The sequence below is a fragment of the Branchiostoma belcheri genome, unplaced genomic scaffold (genome assembly GCF_001625305.1).
Source record: "Branchiostoma belcheri isolate BF01 breed outbred unplaced genomic scaffold, Haploidv18h27 scaffold1, whole genome shotgun sequence".
NCBI lineage: Eukaryota > Metazoa > Chordata > Leptocardii > Amphioxiformes > Branchiostomatidae > Branchiostoma > Branchiostoma belcheri.
Window position 1 is genome coordinate 7,225,322 of NW_017802379.1, and position 18,610 is coordinate 7,243,931.

An 18,610-nucleotide genomic window follows, 5' to 3' on the forward strand; every position below is an offset into this window, starting at 1 on the left:
TCCCACCATATGACACCCTTATTCCGGCATCGCAAGGTCAACTCAGACGCGCTGGCAGCCTGCCGTCTAATCACGGAGCCAAATGTAGCGCATAGTCTGGCTACGTTCCCACAACTTCACATGGCTACAACAAAAACAGCATCAGTCAACGTGCTATGGCTACCGTTAGCTACACGTGTAAACAGTCACTTACCGGTACATTTCTTCAATCACATTTTCTTGTTTCAAAACAAGAAATACGTTCGCATACAAAAGCTTTATTCTAAGATCTATTCATTGTATGAATGACTTAGATAGGTCTGTATTCCGCTATGCATTACGTTAAATAGTAAATCGCCCACTTCGTTGTGCTTCGAAACGTTATCCCAAGTAGAGCCATGGTATTAAGTATAATACACCGTGGGAATGTGCGTTGGTGTAGGATCAACGTAACATATAAGCATCGCACTGTTTTGGCTCCAATAAGGCTTGAAAGGACAAAAATCAATTTGTGCAACTGCTGTTGGTATTGACGGATACACGTTTCTAAAATACATTGTCGGTTCCCATGTACCCCCTCCCCCTATTTTCCTATGGTGTGTGACCTACAATGAATATAGCCATCTGTATGTACACCACGTACACTTGACAGGCAAATATTTTCTATGCTACGAAACAATCCATCATCGATTTCAATACACGGTAACACGCTTGTTTTGGGTTGCATAGTTCAATGACTTGCTGAGTTGTCAGCCCCTGCCCCCATTGCAGTGCTCTCCTAATCATGACACGTGCGACGTACATGTACCTCAGGCTTAGCCTGGGCGCCAGAATGTTTCCAGGGCCTACACAGGACTGTTCCTCGGCTCCAGGTCCAACATGCCCGGAGGGAAATTATACCACAACCCCCCCACCCCCAACCACTCAGTTAGGCCCTGATCCACGATGGCTACTCTGGTCCTAGTGGGCTATGGGTCTGACATCCAGGGTACCCAAGACTAGACTCACCTTCGGGCTCCTGCCGGTCGCCACGTAACGCCAGGCGGAACAGATCGGGAGTCAGCCGGCGGCGGAGAGACTCCATCCCGGTCCCGGCCGAGCACAGCAGCTCAATGTTGTGGCCAGAGGCTGTGTAATAAAGCCGCGATGTGACACTGTCGGTAACGTGCGACAAATAAGGCCGTGTTGTTCTTTGTGTGTCAGAAGGGCGACGCAGTGTGGGGAGATATATTACCATGTATTGGCTGTACATATACGTAACATACGAAGGCCCATAGGTACACTTAGCATTTTTTATTCCACTTTGTATTTTCTATGGGTACTTTGTATTTTCTATGGGTACTTTGTATTTTCTATGGGTACTTTGTATTTTCTATGGGCACTTTGTATTTTCTATGGGCACTTTGTATTTTCTATGGGCACTTTGTATTTTCTATGGGCACTTTGTATTTTCTATGGGCACTGTTTAATGGTAGACCGAACCAAACAAAAAATAATAACCCAATGAAGGGCGCACAAAACGATAAATCGTACAAGACGATAAAAATACCGCTCTACCCGGCGAGATCACAGAGACCCCACCAGGTAAGCATACCGGAGTACCTACAGACACGTCTGTGTGTACTTCGCGAAGTTTTTTTTGGTGGCTGGCGAAGCGACATTCATTTTGCTTTGATGTGGATGCTCCCATTTTTATTATGGCGGTATATTTCTATTTACCATTCTAGGCAACTAAATTTATTTTAAACCTATTAAAACATAATATACTTTACACTTTGAGAAAATTTTGTTTGTTTTGCATGCAATGTTCCACACGTTTATTAATTAGGAGTATCAAATAGTGATTATTACATCCTGGCATAGATTATGTTAATGTAGACACAGGACCATACTATTTTCGGGGGTGCTAGGACATATTGTTCAGACTTCCGTCAACATTTCCGTAGCGATATATGGTAAATCACTTCCTCGCTGAATGTTAATTACTCCTTTGTATTAAAAAAAGCCCGTAATCTAAAGCGAGGGTTCATTGCCAATGTTGGGAAAAAATTGCATTGCGGTTTGCTGCCCTCCTACCAACCGCGAACGTTCATCACATGCAGTTTACGTAGGAAATATGGACAGTATGCCGTTTCAGTAAATAACCTGACATCTAAAATTATTGAAATATTCACAGAAACTCAAATTACACTCTAGGTTGACCGTCTAATCGTGTGGTAAGCTACATGTGTGCTGTAGTGACATGAATTGGCACTTTTGTGGGGAGGGGGCGTTCCAACAAAGGTCAACGACCTCCATGGCTTACGGCCTATGTTTCACGCTTTTGCACTTCATAAATGAACAATTTTAGATGTCAGGTTATTTACTGAAACCAAGGAGGTTGAATACAATACTTGTATTTAACCTCCTTGCTGAAACGGCATATTGTCCATATTTCCTACGTAAACTGCATGTGATGAACGTTCGCGGTTGGAAGGAGGGCAGCAAACCGCAATGCAATTTTTTCCCAACATTGGCAATGAACCCTCGCTTTAGATTACGGGCTTTTTTTAATACAAAGGAGTAATTAACATTCAGCGAGGAAGTGATTTACCATATATCGCTACGGAAATGTTGACGGAAGTCTGAACAATATGTCCTAGCACCCCCGAAAATAGTATGGTCCTGTGTCTACATTAACATAATCTATGCCAGGATGTAATAATCACTATTTGATACTCCTAATTAATAAACGTGTGGAACATTGCATGCAAAACAAACAAAATTTTCTCAAAGTGTAAAGTATATTATGTTTTAATAGGTTTAAAATAAATTTAGTTGCCTAGAATGGTAAATAGAAATATACCGCCATAATAAAAATGGGAGCATCCACATCAAAGCAAAATGAATGTCGCTTCGCCAGCCACCAAAAAAACTTCGCGAAGTACACACAGAAAAAAACAAGTACCCATAGAAAATACAAAGTGCCCATAGAAAATACAAAGTGCCCATAGAAAATACAAAGTGCCCATAGAAAATACAAAGTGCCCATAGAAAATACAAAGTGCCCATAGAAAATACAAAGTGCCCATAGAAAATACAAAGTGCCCATAGAAAATACAAAGTACCCATAGAAAATACAAAGTACCCATAGAAAATACAAAGTGCCCATAGAAAATACAAAGTGCCCATAGAAAATACAAAGTACCCATAGAAAATACAAAGTACCCATAGAAAATACAAAGTACCCATAGAAAATACAAAGTGGAATAAAAAATGCTAAGTGTACCTATGGGCCTTCGTAATGGGCCTTCCTAGTAACACAGTTTCCTTTAGCGTATTGATGTCATTCACTATAGGGAAAGATTAATGTATTTCCGGATCATGCCAGTAATATAGATAACGTGTGCACGTTACATTTACTGTTGTTATTTCATCATTATGTACGTAATTTGCTGTTTGTATACATGAGTGTGACTGGACTGTAGTAATGACTTGCATATCAATTGTCCCTATCGTTCATTACGTACTTAATAGAGCATTTCCGTATCGGTTCTCGTTTTCAATGCCAAATACTAGACTAAGAATGTTTCTTCTGTCAAAGGAAAAAATGTGTTCGAAGTTGGACGAAACTATTTCGGCACATTTCCTCTTCATCCAGTAGGTGACTTTGCACAACCACACGACAAAAACGTTGTTAAGATAGCCTCATTCATAAGATATATAAAAGACAATTGTACCTCAACGTTTGCTTCTTGTCACCAGACAATCATGTTGTTGTAGAAATGACTTGAAGATCACGCTTCTTCTGACTTTTTAGGGATCAGTGAACAGACTTCAAGAAAATGTGGACGGCATCGCCTTAGCCTGATTAGCGCTCAACGTGTGTGTGCGTGTGTGTTCAGTTCAACGGTAATGTTAACATTGAGTCATCCATGTAAGTGACTGTGATATTTGACCTTTGGAAATATCAACGGAATGTTTGTACTTAGCACCAATTTGCTCTGTCAATAGACAAAGCCTTTTACAAAAGACACGCAGTGAGAGGATATATGTATATAGAGCAAAGATCTAGAGGTCATATAACCTCCTGGGCTACAGAAATGGAATTGAATGTCTACGTACGAGAGCGTTGTGTAGAAAATGTATGTAGTGTAGAAAACGTATGTATGAGACGATACATGTTTGTCATTGACGATTTAATAACCGGTCAGCAAGACTTCACAAGGCTCAGTTTCAAAAAGACATGACATCTCAACAGATAGCAGCAGCAAAGTGATAGAACTGACGTATAAGTTTGTCTATTCAACGTTTATGTGCTGCAATGAAAATCTAAAGATTACGTATAGCAATCGTAATTAATAGGCATTGTAGTCACGCATGTTTTCGTTTTATACTGGTCAGTTCAGTTTGAGCGTTTTCCGTGCCAATGCAAATGTTAACTTGAATTATGTAGTTTGCTATCGAAAGTAGAGTTCATCAGTGCAGTGCATCAGTCTGCATGCAGTCCTTCCTTCCGTCCGAACCGTTTGCTCTAGGCTGCCCTTCACAATACTACCGCCAGGCGGAGGTCTTAATCGAAGATCAGATACAGATAGGTCAGGTGGCCACCACCGGGCCTTCCTACGGAGATACGGATCGTATAATAATCGGGCAAAAGAGAGAAATAGTAGTTAGCCAGGAGGGTCAGTCCGCGGGAGGGATAAAGAACTCTATAGTGGCCAAACTCCCCTGGCTAATTATTCACCTTGTTTGACTTAATTTCACTGTTTTTCATCCCGCGGTGTTAGTCTGATAGAGACTAATAAAAGACAGACCAGTGTTGCTCCTTTGTCACCGACTGAAGCTCGGCTGGTTCTCCAGATCTTTGATGGCCTTGAGGCCGGTGTGCAGAGTGAGCTCGCCGTCCCACACACCGAACGCCGGGCACACGGGGTTCGCCAAGTGGTCCTTGAACGTGTACAGCTTCCTCCTGGTCTCCGCGTCGAAGAACGACACTCTGCCGGCCTCGTAGTCGAGCAGGACGCCGATCCTGGCCGGGTGCGGGTCCGGCTTGAGTTTGTGCGGCTTCCCCGCGTGTCTCGTCTCGTAGTCGTTCCCGGTACGGTCCAGGATCCAGGAGGTCGCGTTGTCTCCTAGCCGCTCGTCACGGCGGGTACTTCTGTAAGGAAATATATATAAAGTGAATTTAGATTTTTAGAACTAGTTTGTCAAATCTACATCACATTTCTACCTCCATGCCGAAAAGTGGAGGTAGGTATCGTTTTTGGTACTAGTATGTGAGTACGTGCGTGTGTTTGTGTGTGTGTTTGTGTGTTTCCGCATGTCCATCAGGTTGTAATGGATAATCACATCTACATCTCGTAGTGCTCTGTTTTCTCAGGTATCGATGTTTTTTTTCAATACATGACCTCCTTGACAGCTGGTGTTGTTTCTCTTGCACTATAAAGAAAGACACCATGGTGAATGAGGAGAGGACACAGTCACACAAGATTTAGATATTTCATGGAGGTCTGAAAGCTACGAATTCTTGTGTGTTCAGACCTTAGAAGCTAGAATGGTTGAAGAGAGTCCATGTGTCTTTTTGGCGACGCCTCAGAGACGGAGGCATTTTTACCTCAAAAAAATTCGTCCAAAAGAAATTCCCTCACCTATAGGCGATCCCGATGATGTAGATGGTGCTCTCGTTGACCGAGACCTCCCAGTAGTGCTTGCCGCTGGTGATGGCGACGTCCCCCAGCACGAGCGGGTTCCCGGCTCGGTACGGACCGTCCACGAACCGTTCGGGTCTCTTCGGCACGTGTCGGTGTTTGGCGCCCTCCACGTCACGTGACACCACCGTGCTCTTGTTGGAGAACTTGAGGGAGCGGTGCGCCGTGTTCGGGTCGAACTTGAACTTGATTCCTGTCAAAGGGCAATGACCTGACGGTTATTTCGTGCTGGGAAGAGACATGGACGCTATTTTGGTATTTAGTTTTTTTCAAAGGTGTTTTTGCTACATGACCTCCCTGACAGCTGACAGCTGGTGTTGTTTCACTTGCACGATAAAGAAAATACTAACTAAATGTAGTTAGGAACCTTAGTTGGTTATAATATCGTCTATCCCAAATGTCCCTAGCTATTCCATAAGTACTTCTCGACACATCAAATGTTCAGAAGTTAGAATTCATTTAAGTGAAATGTTTGTAGAATTCCCATTTCCCACATAATTTCTGTATAATTTTGGTATGATTTCTGATTTTGTGTGTAATAATTTCAACCAAAAGAATACATAAAAGGAACTCAAGCTTTAAACTGAGATAACCGGTTCTGTCTGGTTGTGACCTGATAATCTTTATTTAGTCAACAGAGGCAAACGTAAAGATGAAATGTGATCCACGTGAGAGCACATAGGTCAAAGGTTAGGTCAACAGACTAAGCCGGACAGGGTCGTTACACGATTGACGTTTGACCTTGAGACAGGTGTTTACTGAGACTCCGTTAGAAGTGGACCATCTTTTACCAGGTAACAAGTAGTAACGTTGGCCCTTCTTCTCTCAAATGAAAAGATCTGTATATGCATATGCATATGTATACTGAACAAACGACACTACCTTCAACCTCCACAGTAGAAGGTATGGCTGTCAACAATAGGCTTAGGAAGTATTTGTTGTTTTCAAACTGCTTATGTACAATACAACTAATGATCTGTTCCTGACTGTGGGCTTTTCAATTTCTTCTACCAGTGGTCAAATCTTTTCTTTTGAAATTTACTATCGAGGAAAATTTAAATGGAATCTTCCTGCATCTTAAGGCAATTGCAGTGGTCATCCTACAACGTAAAGACCTGACTGGACTTGTTTACATCATGGCTTAGGGCGCCTGACAGATATCTTGTCATGGGTGAAATCTCTAATTTAACACCTGAATGCTTGAGAAGTTCTGCAAGCAGGTGTCAGATCTTAACCTCTGTACAGCGTGTCTTACAAGACTAGCAGATAGAACATCCTTCACCTGTAAAACTTGCCCTTGGAAGCGTATTTAGAATTAACACTGTTTCAACATGACCTCATGCAGATCTGCAGGATCCTTTGGGTAAACCTATATATAGCTACGTTACTACACGACTGATGACAACAGCAAACAACATACACAAGTCGGCCATTATTCGCGTAGTCCACTTGCAAAAAAATAATGTCACACGATGTTGGTTTAAAAAAAGAATGCAGCAATGTTCTCCCTGTGTAATAAAAGCAACTGCAGAGAAATTAGACAGATTGGAAATCGACTAACGTACAAAAGTACACTAGTCCTACATCTAGACATGGAAGCGTTCTTGCTTCAAGCCCTGTGTTCTTACTTTTAAGCAGGCAATTTTAGAACTGTTTGTTATATCATCGTGTGTCCATGCCGGAGGACGATGGTGCGCCTCCTAGCGACAGCTAAGGTCATGACTGCACGACAAGTTGTTCTACACATCGCACTTGAACTGATCAGAGATCATGACCCCCGGTTGTTCAGATCCGTCCTTAAGGGAGTTGACATCAGTCAACAGAGGGCTCGCCTGAACTAGTCTGACCTGAACCTTGATATGCCTCGGCTGCAGAGTGATGCAGTCTGTCAAACTGAACAATTGTGCAGTGTGCTCTTACTGTGGGCAGAACCGAGCAGAACGGATGAGATAGAGAGATATCTACTGGGGAAGAGAGGCACCGGAAAGGTAGCAACTTGCTCACAGATCTAGAACTATGCTGAGGTCACATTTGCAAACCGGGGCCCGGCCGGGCAGTCTTATGGAACGAAAAGTACGATATAAAAGACAAGGAAACACAGAAAAGTTTTCGATATTAACCATGAGCACTATGTATTTCTGTATATTCTTCGTGTGAATTGTTAGTTTTTCGTTTATACAAACAGCCCGACCGGGCCCCGGTTTGGAAATGTGACCTAGGCATAAGACTGAGAGAGAAAAGGGAGAAAGAAACCAACATAAAGCAGGAAGAATAGAAGACACCGACCGAGAGGACATCATGGCGGCCACGACAACACCAGAAAATTTGGTCACGGGTGGACACCAAATGACAAGTGATCTGGTAGATTTTGATAAACAAACAAATGAGGCCAAGGGTTTCATCTTTCTTATAGTCTTCATTAAGTAAGGGCAAGGGGGGGGGCGGTGGTGCAAACCAGTGGACATTCTTATATTTGATATAAATCTAACACCATGAGTACCATACATAAATGTAGATTTGAAAACCACACAAGTACAGGACACTGACAGGATGACGATAGTACTGTGTATGGTGAGGTATACGTAGGCGTCGGCGTCCGGTAATTGATCTGTTGTTGAACCAATTACTGCGAAGATGGTGGTTCAATACTGGGTGGTCAAACTGAGAATCACTGAGCCCAAACCTTTATAAAACGATCCTCAACACTGCCGTTGGTGTTTACCTACACTATGCTAAGTATAAACAAATCTGCTGCACCCTACAACGGTCCTTCATAAGAGTGTCTCACCTGGAATACTTGTAGACCTGACCAGCTCGGGCCCAGACCCTCTCGGCTCAGACTTGTGCTGCTGACTGCTACACTGTTCACACGTCATCTCCCTTTTCCTCAGCTGCTTGTACAGTTCTAACTTCCCGATGAGGTCTTCTCTAGCGCAGGTCCTCAGTAAGTCCTCTAAGACGTCCAAGTTATCCCGACTTAGCAGAAGACGTGCTGCCAGCTCCTCAAACAAGCCGCGAGCGTCTTGGACCGTGTCTAAGTCTTTCTTGGGCAGGTAGGTCAGGCAGACTGTCTTCATGATGGCCAGCTCGTCCTCGTCGACTTTCGACGACACCTGGTCGAGAAATGTTCGGAACAGGTCCCAGTGGTGGCCCGAGAAGCCTCCGTTGTGCGTCCCGGTGGCCTGCTGAGTTGCCGCCGTGGCGTACTCCATGACGGGGTAATGTTGTATGTTATGTAGCGGTAGAGACAGGGGAGCCGTTGTAAGACCTGACCCGATATTGGTTACGCCGGGAGGGATCACGTTTCAGCAGGTGAAAAAGAAAAGTCGCCCCGTCACGTTCTCCAGGTTGACAGCAGGTACATAAACACCTTTCACGAACACGTCTTACGTTTCAATCCTCCTTGGGGGAAGGATTTGACCCTGACCCGTCGTCGGCTTAGCTCGTCTTTGACTTCCACGCGTCGAAGTTAGCGTTTTTGCTGATGGTAAAACACCGTTAGCTGGTCGACTGAAACCTTAGCCAGGCCCTCACTCAGTCTGCAAAGTAAACAGCGCTTACGTTTGCGAAGGAGAAGCTCAGCCGCTGAACTGATCAATCTGTGCATGCTTGCCGCGATGAATAGCGTCTCCTCTCCGTACCATGGGTCAGGGGTTCTAATCCCGTTGGAGGACGTGTTAAGAGATGTGTCTGACTGGGCATGAAAGCTCGGTGTGATCACCCGTAGTAAGGATCTCGTTTGTTTGCAGTCTTTAGTGTTAATAGGACGTTTCCGAGCCGTTGATCTCGTTTGTAATGACAGATCTAAAGTCCTTACAGCTAGGAGCCTAGGTATCATGGACCACAATTGCATCGACGAGACCTTGCATGTGATAATGATTTTCATCCCAAAAGTCAGACTCGCTACTAGCTCGCTCACGACTCTTTCATGTGTATCATGTGCTCATCATATACATGTATGCACCCCACCATATATATTACACACTCACATACACAGACATACACACAACAGTCTATAAGCAAACGACTAAACGGTTCTTTTACTACCAGCATGTATAATTCATAGTGAACCACTTGACGACAAGTGCCCTTCGCCACAGTGTCACGTCCTGCGGTTGAACTTGAGACGACCGGATCTCTCGACACTTCCGGAAAATCAGGGATCGTGCATTCATACCTTACACATCCAAACGATATCTATTCTGTACCAGTTTCTTCCACGAAACCCTCTTTTGTTCTGAACCAGATTTTTGAACATAATCATGCAAGAAATGAAAAGGCGGCGTCTGTAAAAAAAGAAATAAAACACTGTATCATTGTGTGATATGTTATAACAAAACTGTGAATGTGTGTGTTCTAACTTTTGTCCACTGGGTCTGTTTATACGTTCTCTTATAACGTTTGTCTATGGAATATATTTATACGTTCTGTCTAGCACGTTTTCATGTGGCTAACTGTAAACACAATGTACTGAAAGGCTGAGACAAGTGTTCCCTTGTGTAGCGGTGAGTGTACAGTCGCCTTTTAACCCTGATCCAATATCGCACGCACTATTTCCCCTCAATACCCAGTCAATACAGCTCATGAAAGGGGAGCTGCAGAAAAGTAACGTGGTTAAAATTTCCACCAACACGCGAGTCAGCGGCCGTGCCCGTTACCATGGTCACCGCAGACGATATTTTTCTGCTGAGGAACAGAGAGATTATTATTCTATATAGCTAGTACCGTGTAGGGCCATGTTGATTTGATTATATGGATGGCAACCTCTGGGAACCCCAAAACTGATGCGAGCGTTGCGAATAAAAAAAAAAGTTTCGCAATAAAAAAGTTGATTTCAAAATGAAATCTACGGATTAGTTAGAAACTCGTTCTCTGGAGGGCATATTAATAAAGCTTTATAATCCGATCAGTAAAATATGTGCTTGATAAGATCCTAATGGAGAATAGAACACAATGACATCTTTTTTGCCGAATTCTATGATCTGTACCGCCGTACGAAGGCCTGGTGGAGGCTTGGGCGATTGCACAATCTGTAAATTTTATACATGTATGTTTATATAATCGTGACATTAAAGTTCAAAGAAAGAAGTATCCTTTGTATATTTGAGTCTGAGAAAAGTTATGTCTAGTCCTGAGGACAACACTCCAAATATTCCAGTGTTTGTGGTACAGCAAGTCTACGTGCAGTGCCTGACCGTAGCTGTATGACAAGTATGAAGTATAGTTTTGAAAATTAAAATTACACGTATGACATAACAAAGTGCGAGAAGGAAAAGGATAAAGGGAATAGTTCGAACGATACCAAACTAAGGAATTAGATGTCAGACAAATGGTACGGGATAATAAGGACATATGAATAAGGAAAAACCCCTTTTAGTACACTTCCACTCATGTTGATATTGTGATTTTTTTTTTAAACAATAAAACCTTGGAGAGAAATATTATTCTTCATTGACGCAGGAACGAAGAAATATTAGATAAAAGATAAGACAAGTAAAACGTAGTCATTTCCGACCAAAAAGCACATCCCGGATTTCCACGATCTGATTATAGATATGTTTCCACAATATCGATACGAGAAGTACCGAATATAGTGTTCCGTATATACAAGTCGTATGGTCAATATCGTTCCTGTCAATATCATATCTGCAGCAATATCGCTCCAAATAAACGTCTGGGCAGTTATACGTTACTCTGTCGTCATCAACATGCAAGATGTCATGAACGTTATATTTTAACACCACATGACATGTTGAACGTCGGTTGTCCTGATATGGTGACGTCACATGGCGTACTCCACCTCCAGTTTCCCTGACCGTACGGTCAATGACCCGTTCCACACGGCGAAGGCCGGCACCACGGTCTCCTTGAAGTGCGAGTGGAAGGAGTACAAGTGTTTTCTTCTCTCCGCGTCGAAGAACGACAGAGTCCCGATCTCGTAGTCCAGATACACGCCGATCTGACCCGGACGTGACGTCACCCTGACGTCATCGTTGATCCGGTCGTGTTTGGCGGTGATGTGGCTGGAGCAGCTCAGACACCAGGACGAGTCGTTCTCACCCAGGCACTCGTCGCGGGGGGTCGTGGGGAAGGCCACACCCACCCGGTACAACGTGCTGTTCCCCACCGTCACCTCCCAGTAGTGGCGCCCCCTAGCGACAGGTAGATCACCCAGGACGACCGCATTCACGCTGTAGGGGACGTCATAGAACCTGGAGCAAAATGTAATGTGTTAATTCGAATACGAACCAAAAACAGATCATGAATGTTGAGTTTTGACCATCCAAACACAATTAAAGCGTAATATATAGCTTTATCTATCCTCATGCTTTGCCTTCAACGTAATACAATACAAGCAAGGTGAACTTGCTTGAAATAATGCTTTCGGCAAGGAGAGTAAATTTAAAACAGCTCCCTGATATGAACAATATCCTGAGCGATCTATGGAAAACAGAGCACTCCTTGAATTTGAGTCAATTTCAAAGCATATTTAGATCATCTATGTCTTTCAAGAATACAATTTCTTTTACCGGCCGGATTCCACAATATCTTCATTTGTCCTGTCTTCTGACTTCCCTGAAGTGTAGTAAACTGTCAAGCCGTCCTTGGACACGTGGAGGTCGCGGTGTGCCGTGGATCCATCCAGCTTGAACGTCGCACCTGCAGGGCGACAGCAAATCAGAGACTGCTCAATGACGCTACCAAGCGACTTAATTACAAACTGCAGTACGAAATATTTCTTCGCATTTCTGTCTACCTCTCTCATTTACTGTAATGAAGTCATCCATACTGTTAGAGAAAATGAGGTTGAACCAATAAAAAAAAAACGAATTTGAAGTTGGGTTGGCCATTGTTCGAATCATATTTTCGCATCATTATAGACATAAATTGAAATTCCTTGTAACTTGAATTGGTTCTATTTTCGTACGTATAGCAATGAATCAAGTTCAACGATGCACACCGGAATGGAATGCAGTCTTTCTATTCTTCCTAATGCGTGACTCTGAAGTATTGCACCTGTTTAAATCTGTTTTGAAACAGGAGGGTGATGTTGAAATAAAACAAATCAGTATAAGTCACGACTCTACTTGTACAAGTGCCCTGTTTTTGCTGAATGATTGGAATTATTCGCAAATGTTTTACGAAACTGTACCTGTGTTTTCAACAAAGGAATTCCCAAAAACGTGACCAGAAAACATTTTACACACACACCGTCTCCCACACCTACAGACACGGTCTGCTTCTCAAAACAGTTTCTCTTTTTAAAGCCTGTCAGGTCTTGCATGCTGCGCTCGGCTACTGCTGAAATAACCTCTTTGTTCGGGGCTTCGTGTGTGTTGAAGTTTTGTCATGGTTGCTTGCTCCTAAATGGAGCACTAGAGGGCGCTGTTTTTACAGTCATTGTGTTTCACCACGCACCCATGTATACATATATTGCAGGACGAAAGATTGGCTTAAATTATCCCCGGTTCTCTACGTTATGTGCGCTAAAATTGTGACAAACTATAGCAGATATAAGTCTTCACCATAGCAGATATAAGAATATTTCTATGTTTCCGTAAGAGTACGACCTTTCCAGTCTTTGTGACCCTTTCTTTCCGTAGTCGGAATACCAGAAATTCCCCCCGTGACTCTGCCCTGTATAGAGGAGAAACGTAAACACTGCAGTGCTGTTACGAATGCGGAGTAAAATATTTGACACACACGCGCCTAAAAAATGAACCACAAGAAAGGACGTAATTACATATGAGAGGTATAACATGGATACGAAGATGAGAGGAGTAAAAAATGAAAATATTGCTGTTGCGTTTTGCACTTCTCTTATTACCTTCGCCAAGAATTGACGAAGGTTATGTTTTCCTGGCCGTGTGTCTGTGTGTCTGTCTGTCTATCAACAGCATAACTCGTTTTCTCATGTGTTTTCCTTTTTCAGTGTATGGAATGCGGGTGTTTCTGGTGTATGCTTTCTGAACTTCTTTTACATTAATTTTAGCCCCCTTATTTATTCCCATCCAGATCTGCCGAGATTATTTCCTTCACCCTTGTTAAAGTCTGAAGAAACAGCCCTTTGTATTCCTCCCTCCACGTCAAAACGATTGACCCGGTCGGACTGGGAGATTAGTGAAAACAATAGCTCCTCACGGAACCCAATCCCAGCCCAACACAGGAGCACAAAACGTTTCAATGTGTGCAACTCTTGTAACTAACTTAGGGGTCGACCATTTCACATCCATGAGGGAGCAAGATGATCATGGCAACAAGTTACATCAAGTATACTCTTCGGACAAATTCTCCTGGGCTCAACTCCTCCGTGGCGGGGGAAGGGCTCTTGGCTGCCGAAGGAAAACGGCTAACGGCCCGATACTAGTTTGGCACCCAGGGTACATCAAGTACATCTTTCGTGTGTCCAGAAACTAACAGAAATATTTTAATTTTGACCCATTTCAAGCAAGACGATTTATTTTTGACTGAACGTTTACATTTCAAAATACAATGATCCATTTTTTTACATCTTTATTTTACATGTTATCTGTATCAGAACGCCCATCTATTGTTTTGTAATTTGTTATACTATCATTATAGATTGTATTTTTCTTTGTCAGTGTTGAGGCTACAATTAGCAATTGCTAGAGTTGCTCACCACTGTGTCTTGTATTTGTTTATGCTGTTCAGCAATGAAGAAAAATTACATCCTCTAATCAACTATGATAAAGTTCGAGAAACACATGAACAATCGCCGTGTGGCTAAACCCTGGGAAAACAACACCTGTGCTACAGAAGAGAGCGAACTGAAAACATGGACACATTGTCGCCATTGTCAAGCCGTGTGTACAGTACAATGGTAAATTTGCCTTGCTCTTGTCGAGTCCTCCTTGCGAGTAAGTAATCCTTTGGTAAAATTTAAAATCAATATTTCATACGGCTTTGTGTAGGCATAAATGCACCGCCCCCACCTAAGGACAAACTCCTTGATGTGTGGTTACTGTAAAGGCAGTGGGACCAGGGGAAACCACCCGGGCACAAAAGGAACCCAGAGGTCACCAGGGAGTCTGGATGCCACCTGGATAATCACTGTTCCTTCCTTAATAGGAATCTTGTATAGGGCTTATTCACCACAGATTGTCACGTGACTCTCCCCCTGGCGTCCACCATTTTGGGGTCCAGCGTAGTGCCTATCGCTATGGTACGCTATGCAAACTCTTGGCGATAGTTGCGTATTTTGGGCCACAATTAACGTTTTGGACACTCTTCTTGTTAGTAACATTGTCCTTGGGGTTGTTTTGGCTCCGCGTCCACGTCTCATGTTGTCAAGATTGGCTTTTATGTTGTTGTTTTTTTTTTGCTGATCAGAAATCGGTGTGTTTTACCCTGGCGCGGCGTAGGGGGCTGTAGAACATGGGTAGCCATGAACACGGTAAATCTGTTGGAGCTACTTGTCCCTTCACTCTGTGGTAAATGTCCATGTAGAACAGGGCGCTGACAACTTGCAACACTCACCTTGTCCAGCCACAGTCGCGGCAGTGCGGACTGAGGATGGCGGCCGATGGCCCCCACAGCCTTTGCTCAGTGTTGTTTATCCAGACACAGTCCGGGGCTGTTCGAAAATAGCGACCTTTTGCGTTTCCCGACTACAACGTACTTAATTGTCATCACGCAACTGTCCCACAACACTTTTTACACATCCTGATACAACGCTTCCAGACTCTTAGACGGTTTGAAACGATGTTGTGTGTAAAAACTTCTGCACAGTACCAAATACGAAGCTAAGTCACGTCAATGGACTCCGCTGGCGGTAGGCGGTCTCGATCAGACTGATCAAAACTCAACAAAAAGGGGCAATCCCAACAGATTTTATTTTGTTCCAGTAACGAGAGGTATGAGTGGTGGTAAAGTCTTCGTGTAATAGGACAAAGGACAGTTTACCTAACGTTTGTCAGCCATTTCAACGCTTGGAAACTCGCTGTACAGATGAGCCCCAAAATGGCGTCGCACGGGACATGAGGGGTCATGACGTCATGATGACGCGTGGTGAATAAGCTCTATACCGTCTGCTTTGGACACGATGCAATCTTTAATGCTTGGTAATTAATTGCTTGCTCATGTTCGAAATACATATCAGTATTTCAGTCATCATAATCCTTTTCTAACGCACCAACCCTGTAAGTATTTGTGCCAAAATGGTACCAATAGCAATACAATACAATACAATACAGTATGCGTACTACATATGAGTGGACTTTTTTCAATGCCGAATAAACAAAGACGCTTTTTTTCGGAGGTGGTACATTATTATGTTTGTTGTTGCTAAGAGGCAATCAGGAATGTGAGCTTCTGTAGTTAAAAACCAAAACATGCCTTTCTGTTACTGTAACAAAACTGGAGGTACAAGGAGAAAGTGTGTCTGATATCTATGCAAGAACACTGACATGGCTGAAGCAAGCCCGAACCCTGTTAGGATCTGTTAGCCTGGATGCCCGACCCATATCACGCTAAGCCAACGTATTGTTAAACTGAGGGGGCTGTGGTATACTTTCCTTCGGGGCATGTTGGCCCTGTAGCCGAGGAACTGACCTGTGTGGGCCCTGGAAACAGTCTGGCACCCAGTCTAACCCTAACCCTAACACTGGCTTTAATCAACTCAGTAACAACATGTCACAACACTCAGGCCGCCAGCTGGCCAGGATACTGTCACTTTGGAGTAACGTTAGCAGATGTTTTGTAAACAACGCATCCGGGTAGCGATACGCCGAGACCCGTTCTTATACAATGTTTGTGTTCCAAACATGTCCGATCTATGACTTGTTGTCCAACAACACACACCCATCACCAGTTTACATATCATGGCTGGACATGTTGACGGGTTCGTAGGGTCAACTGGACATGTCATCATTAGCAGGGGGCGTTGCCACTGTTCCTCACAAAACATACAACTCGTGCAAAACAAAACATCACACTAACGTTACAGGTACTCTAAATTCTAATCTGCTCCAGAAATCTAGCCACTGTTCTAATCATAACACTAATTACAACTCTAATTACATGGGTAGGCGATATATGAGTTGCCAGCCAAAAGTTAGGTGTGATTTAGTGTGGCACCTTCGCCACCATATCTATAGTGGCAGTCTAAGAGTTAAGTCGATAATTACCTTAATAGCTTTTACATTAACACCTCTGGGTAATTATTAACTCTCTAGAAAAGGTCAGTGTTGCAAAGTGGTTTTGGGTGCTGATTGTACAAAATAAATTTTACTACCTGTACTTTGCATTGCCCGTTTTTAATTGGGGTATAACAAAATCAAAAAGGAGTGAAAACTAGACAAGAGAGACAGGAGGTTTTTTAACTATTTTCTTTTTTTTCAACTTTCGACGTACTTTGCATTGCCTACTAGTCAGCGTAATTCCTTGTATAAGAAATTCTATATTTGTGGGAGGCATGGCATAGTGGTTACTACTAGCAAAGGGTAACAGATGATGTGGCAGCCATTTTAGCAAGGCTATGGAGAGGTCACACGAACTTACATACCAGAGAATTAAACCAATGTTATGTTACACATTGCATGTTACGTTACCATAGTGTCGCATACCAAAACTCACAAAACTGCGTAGAATTCAACAAGTAATGTGCCCTGGGCAACTGCATGGCTTCCATATCATTCGAAAATAGTTTATGATAATGTTGGTTACCAAGATAGAACTTTATCAAAAACGTATCGGTTACTACGTAGTTCTGTGACCTACAATACTGACGCGAATGGTACTTGAGTAAATATAGCTAAGCTATGGCATATGGGGGCAGTGCATACGATAATTTCATGGCTCGTATAAAATGTATGTGAGTTGTATAAAGATACAATGAATCTTGTTGCAAGCAGAGTTTACTTGTCAAAGGTCGTCAGCTTAATTTATTGTCGTGGGAGGATCATTTCGCCCTCCCCCTTAGTATATAATAATACTGCAGCTCGCTCTAGCGCAATCATCACAGTGATTATAATCTCTCTCTACACTAAGATATCTGTGTCTACGTTCTAGAAGGCGCCTTACCCTGACAACAAGACGTCGATAATCTCCTCTTCTTCTCCTTGAAGGAGGATGTTTTGCTGCCCTTCCTGTGCAGCTTGGTGGAACCCCTCCTGACGACAGCCCCGGGCGCTGAGGACGGCCTGTCCGCGGACATGTTGACTGGGTTCTCCGACCTTCTTCTGGCCGCTCCTCGCAGCTCCACCGCCCGTGTATATCCGTCTGAGTTCGCCCTCAACCCGCGCGGTATTCTGGCAATTCTAACTTCCAACTGCGCGTATTAAACCTTTCGCCCCTCGAGGCGGCGCACAAGGCTAGCGTTTCAAAACACACAAGTGGCCGTCCTGAGAGGCGTGCCTGGCGACGTAACAATCTCTCAGGGCCTTCCGTTCCCCATTGTCCCCCTGGAAACCGAATACAGGCCGGCTTTATAGTCCTGATCCCGCGGACAGAGGTTATGTTCTCCCGCGGACTGTTACCGTGTTGGGAACTGGAGAGCTATTTCTAGTCGTCCCACAGATAATCGTGATAGTAAGTGGCACTCGGTGGGGTCCCTTTGGGCGTTTCCAAATAGTTTGTGTGTTTCTTGTGTCTATAAATTATTTGCCTTGTCGCTGATAGCAAGAGATGGGCCTGTGATAATGTCCAGTAGATTAGGACAGTGTCAGGCAACAAGACGTGTGACAGGAATGTTAAAATTGTTTGGTCTACCCCCCTTCGGTGTTTGTGTTTATGTTTACAGCAGTTACGCAACGACCCGGCAAACGTATTGTTTGTTCTGTTCAAGTTCAGGTGCGATCTTGGAAGTCGCGAGAAATCCATTATATAGTCTGTGGTAACAGGCATGTTATCTTTACTCTTCGTAATCGTGTGGCGTTTCGTCCGATATAAGACAATATAACACCAATGCCCGTGAAATGTAT

At 43.4% G+C, this 18,610-nt stretch overlaps 3 protein-coding genes across 3 annotated transcripts in view; all 3 read right to left on the reverse strand.

Moving 5' to 3' along the window:
- Positions 1–1,137, reverse strand: part of LOC109463105 (E3 ubiquitin-protein ligase Midline-1-like) — an 18,437-nt gene extending 17,300 nt beyond the window's left edge. The window contains exon 1 of the mRNA XM_019759821.1: positions 988–1,137. Within this exon, the coding sequence (XP_019615380.1) occupies positions 988–1,063 (76 nt within the window). The 5' untranslated portion in view covers positions 1,064–1,137. The remainder of the gene's footprint in view (positions 1–987) is intronic.
- Positions 1,138–4,791: 3,654 nt separating this feature from the next.
- Positions 4,792–9,112, reverse strand: LOC109463017 (E3 ubiquitin-protein ligase Midline-1-like). Its single transcript, XM_019759678.1, has 3 exons — positions 8,458–9,112; positions 5,610–5,862; positions 4,792–5,119 (listed from the first exon to the last, which is right to left on the reverse strand). Exons 1-3 carry the CDS (start codon positions 8,879–8,881, stop codon positions 4,792–4,794), a joined length of 1,005 nt encoding a protein of 334 aa, XP_019615237.1. The 5' UTR covers positions 8,882–9,112.
- A 2,306-nt stretch (positions 9,113–11,418) lies between these two features.
- On the reverse strand, positions 11,419–18,320 carry LOC109463131 (SPRY domain-containing protein 4-like). Its single transcript, XM_019759849.1, has 3 exons — positions 17,712–18,320; positions 12,200–12,329; positions 11,419–11,881 (listed from the first exon to the last, which is right to left on the reverse strand). Exons 1-3 carry the CDS (start codon positions 17,842–17,844, stop codon positions 11,452–11,454), a joined length of 693 nt encoding a protein of 230 aa, XP_019615408.1. The 5' UTR covers positions 17,845–18,320; the 3' UTR covers positions 11,419–11,451.
- Between the last annotated feature and the right edge of the window lie 290 nt (positions 18,321–18,610).

Coding starts and splice junctions, on each gene's coding strand:
- LOC109463017 (XM_019759678.1), bottom strand. CDS start 8,881: ATGGAGTACGCCACGGCGGCAACTCAGCAGGCCACCGGGACGCACAAC. Junction 5,863..8,457: donor CAGGTCTACAAGTATTCCAG/GTGAGACACTCT, acceptor GCCCTTTGACAG/GAATCAAGTTCAAGTTCGAC. Junction 5,120..5,609: donor ATCATCGGGATCGCCTATAG/GTGAGGGAATTT, acceptor ATTTCCTTACAG/AAGTACCCGCCGTGACGAGC.
- LOC109463131 (XM_019759849.1), bottom strand. CDS start 17,844: ATGTCCGCGGACAGGCCGTCCTCAGCGCCCGGGGCTGTCGTCAGGAGG. Junction 12,330..17,711: donor ATCGACGTCTTGTTGTCAGG/GTAAGGCGCCTT, acceptor GTCGCCCTGCAG/GTGCGACGTTCAAGCTGGAT. Junction 11,882..12,199: donor GATATTGTGGAATCCGGCCG/GTAAAAGAAATT, acceptor ATTTTGCTCCAG/GTTCTATGACGTCCCCTACA.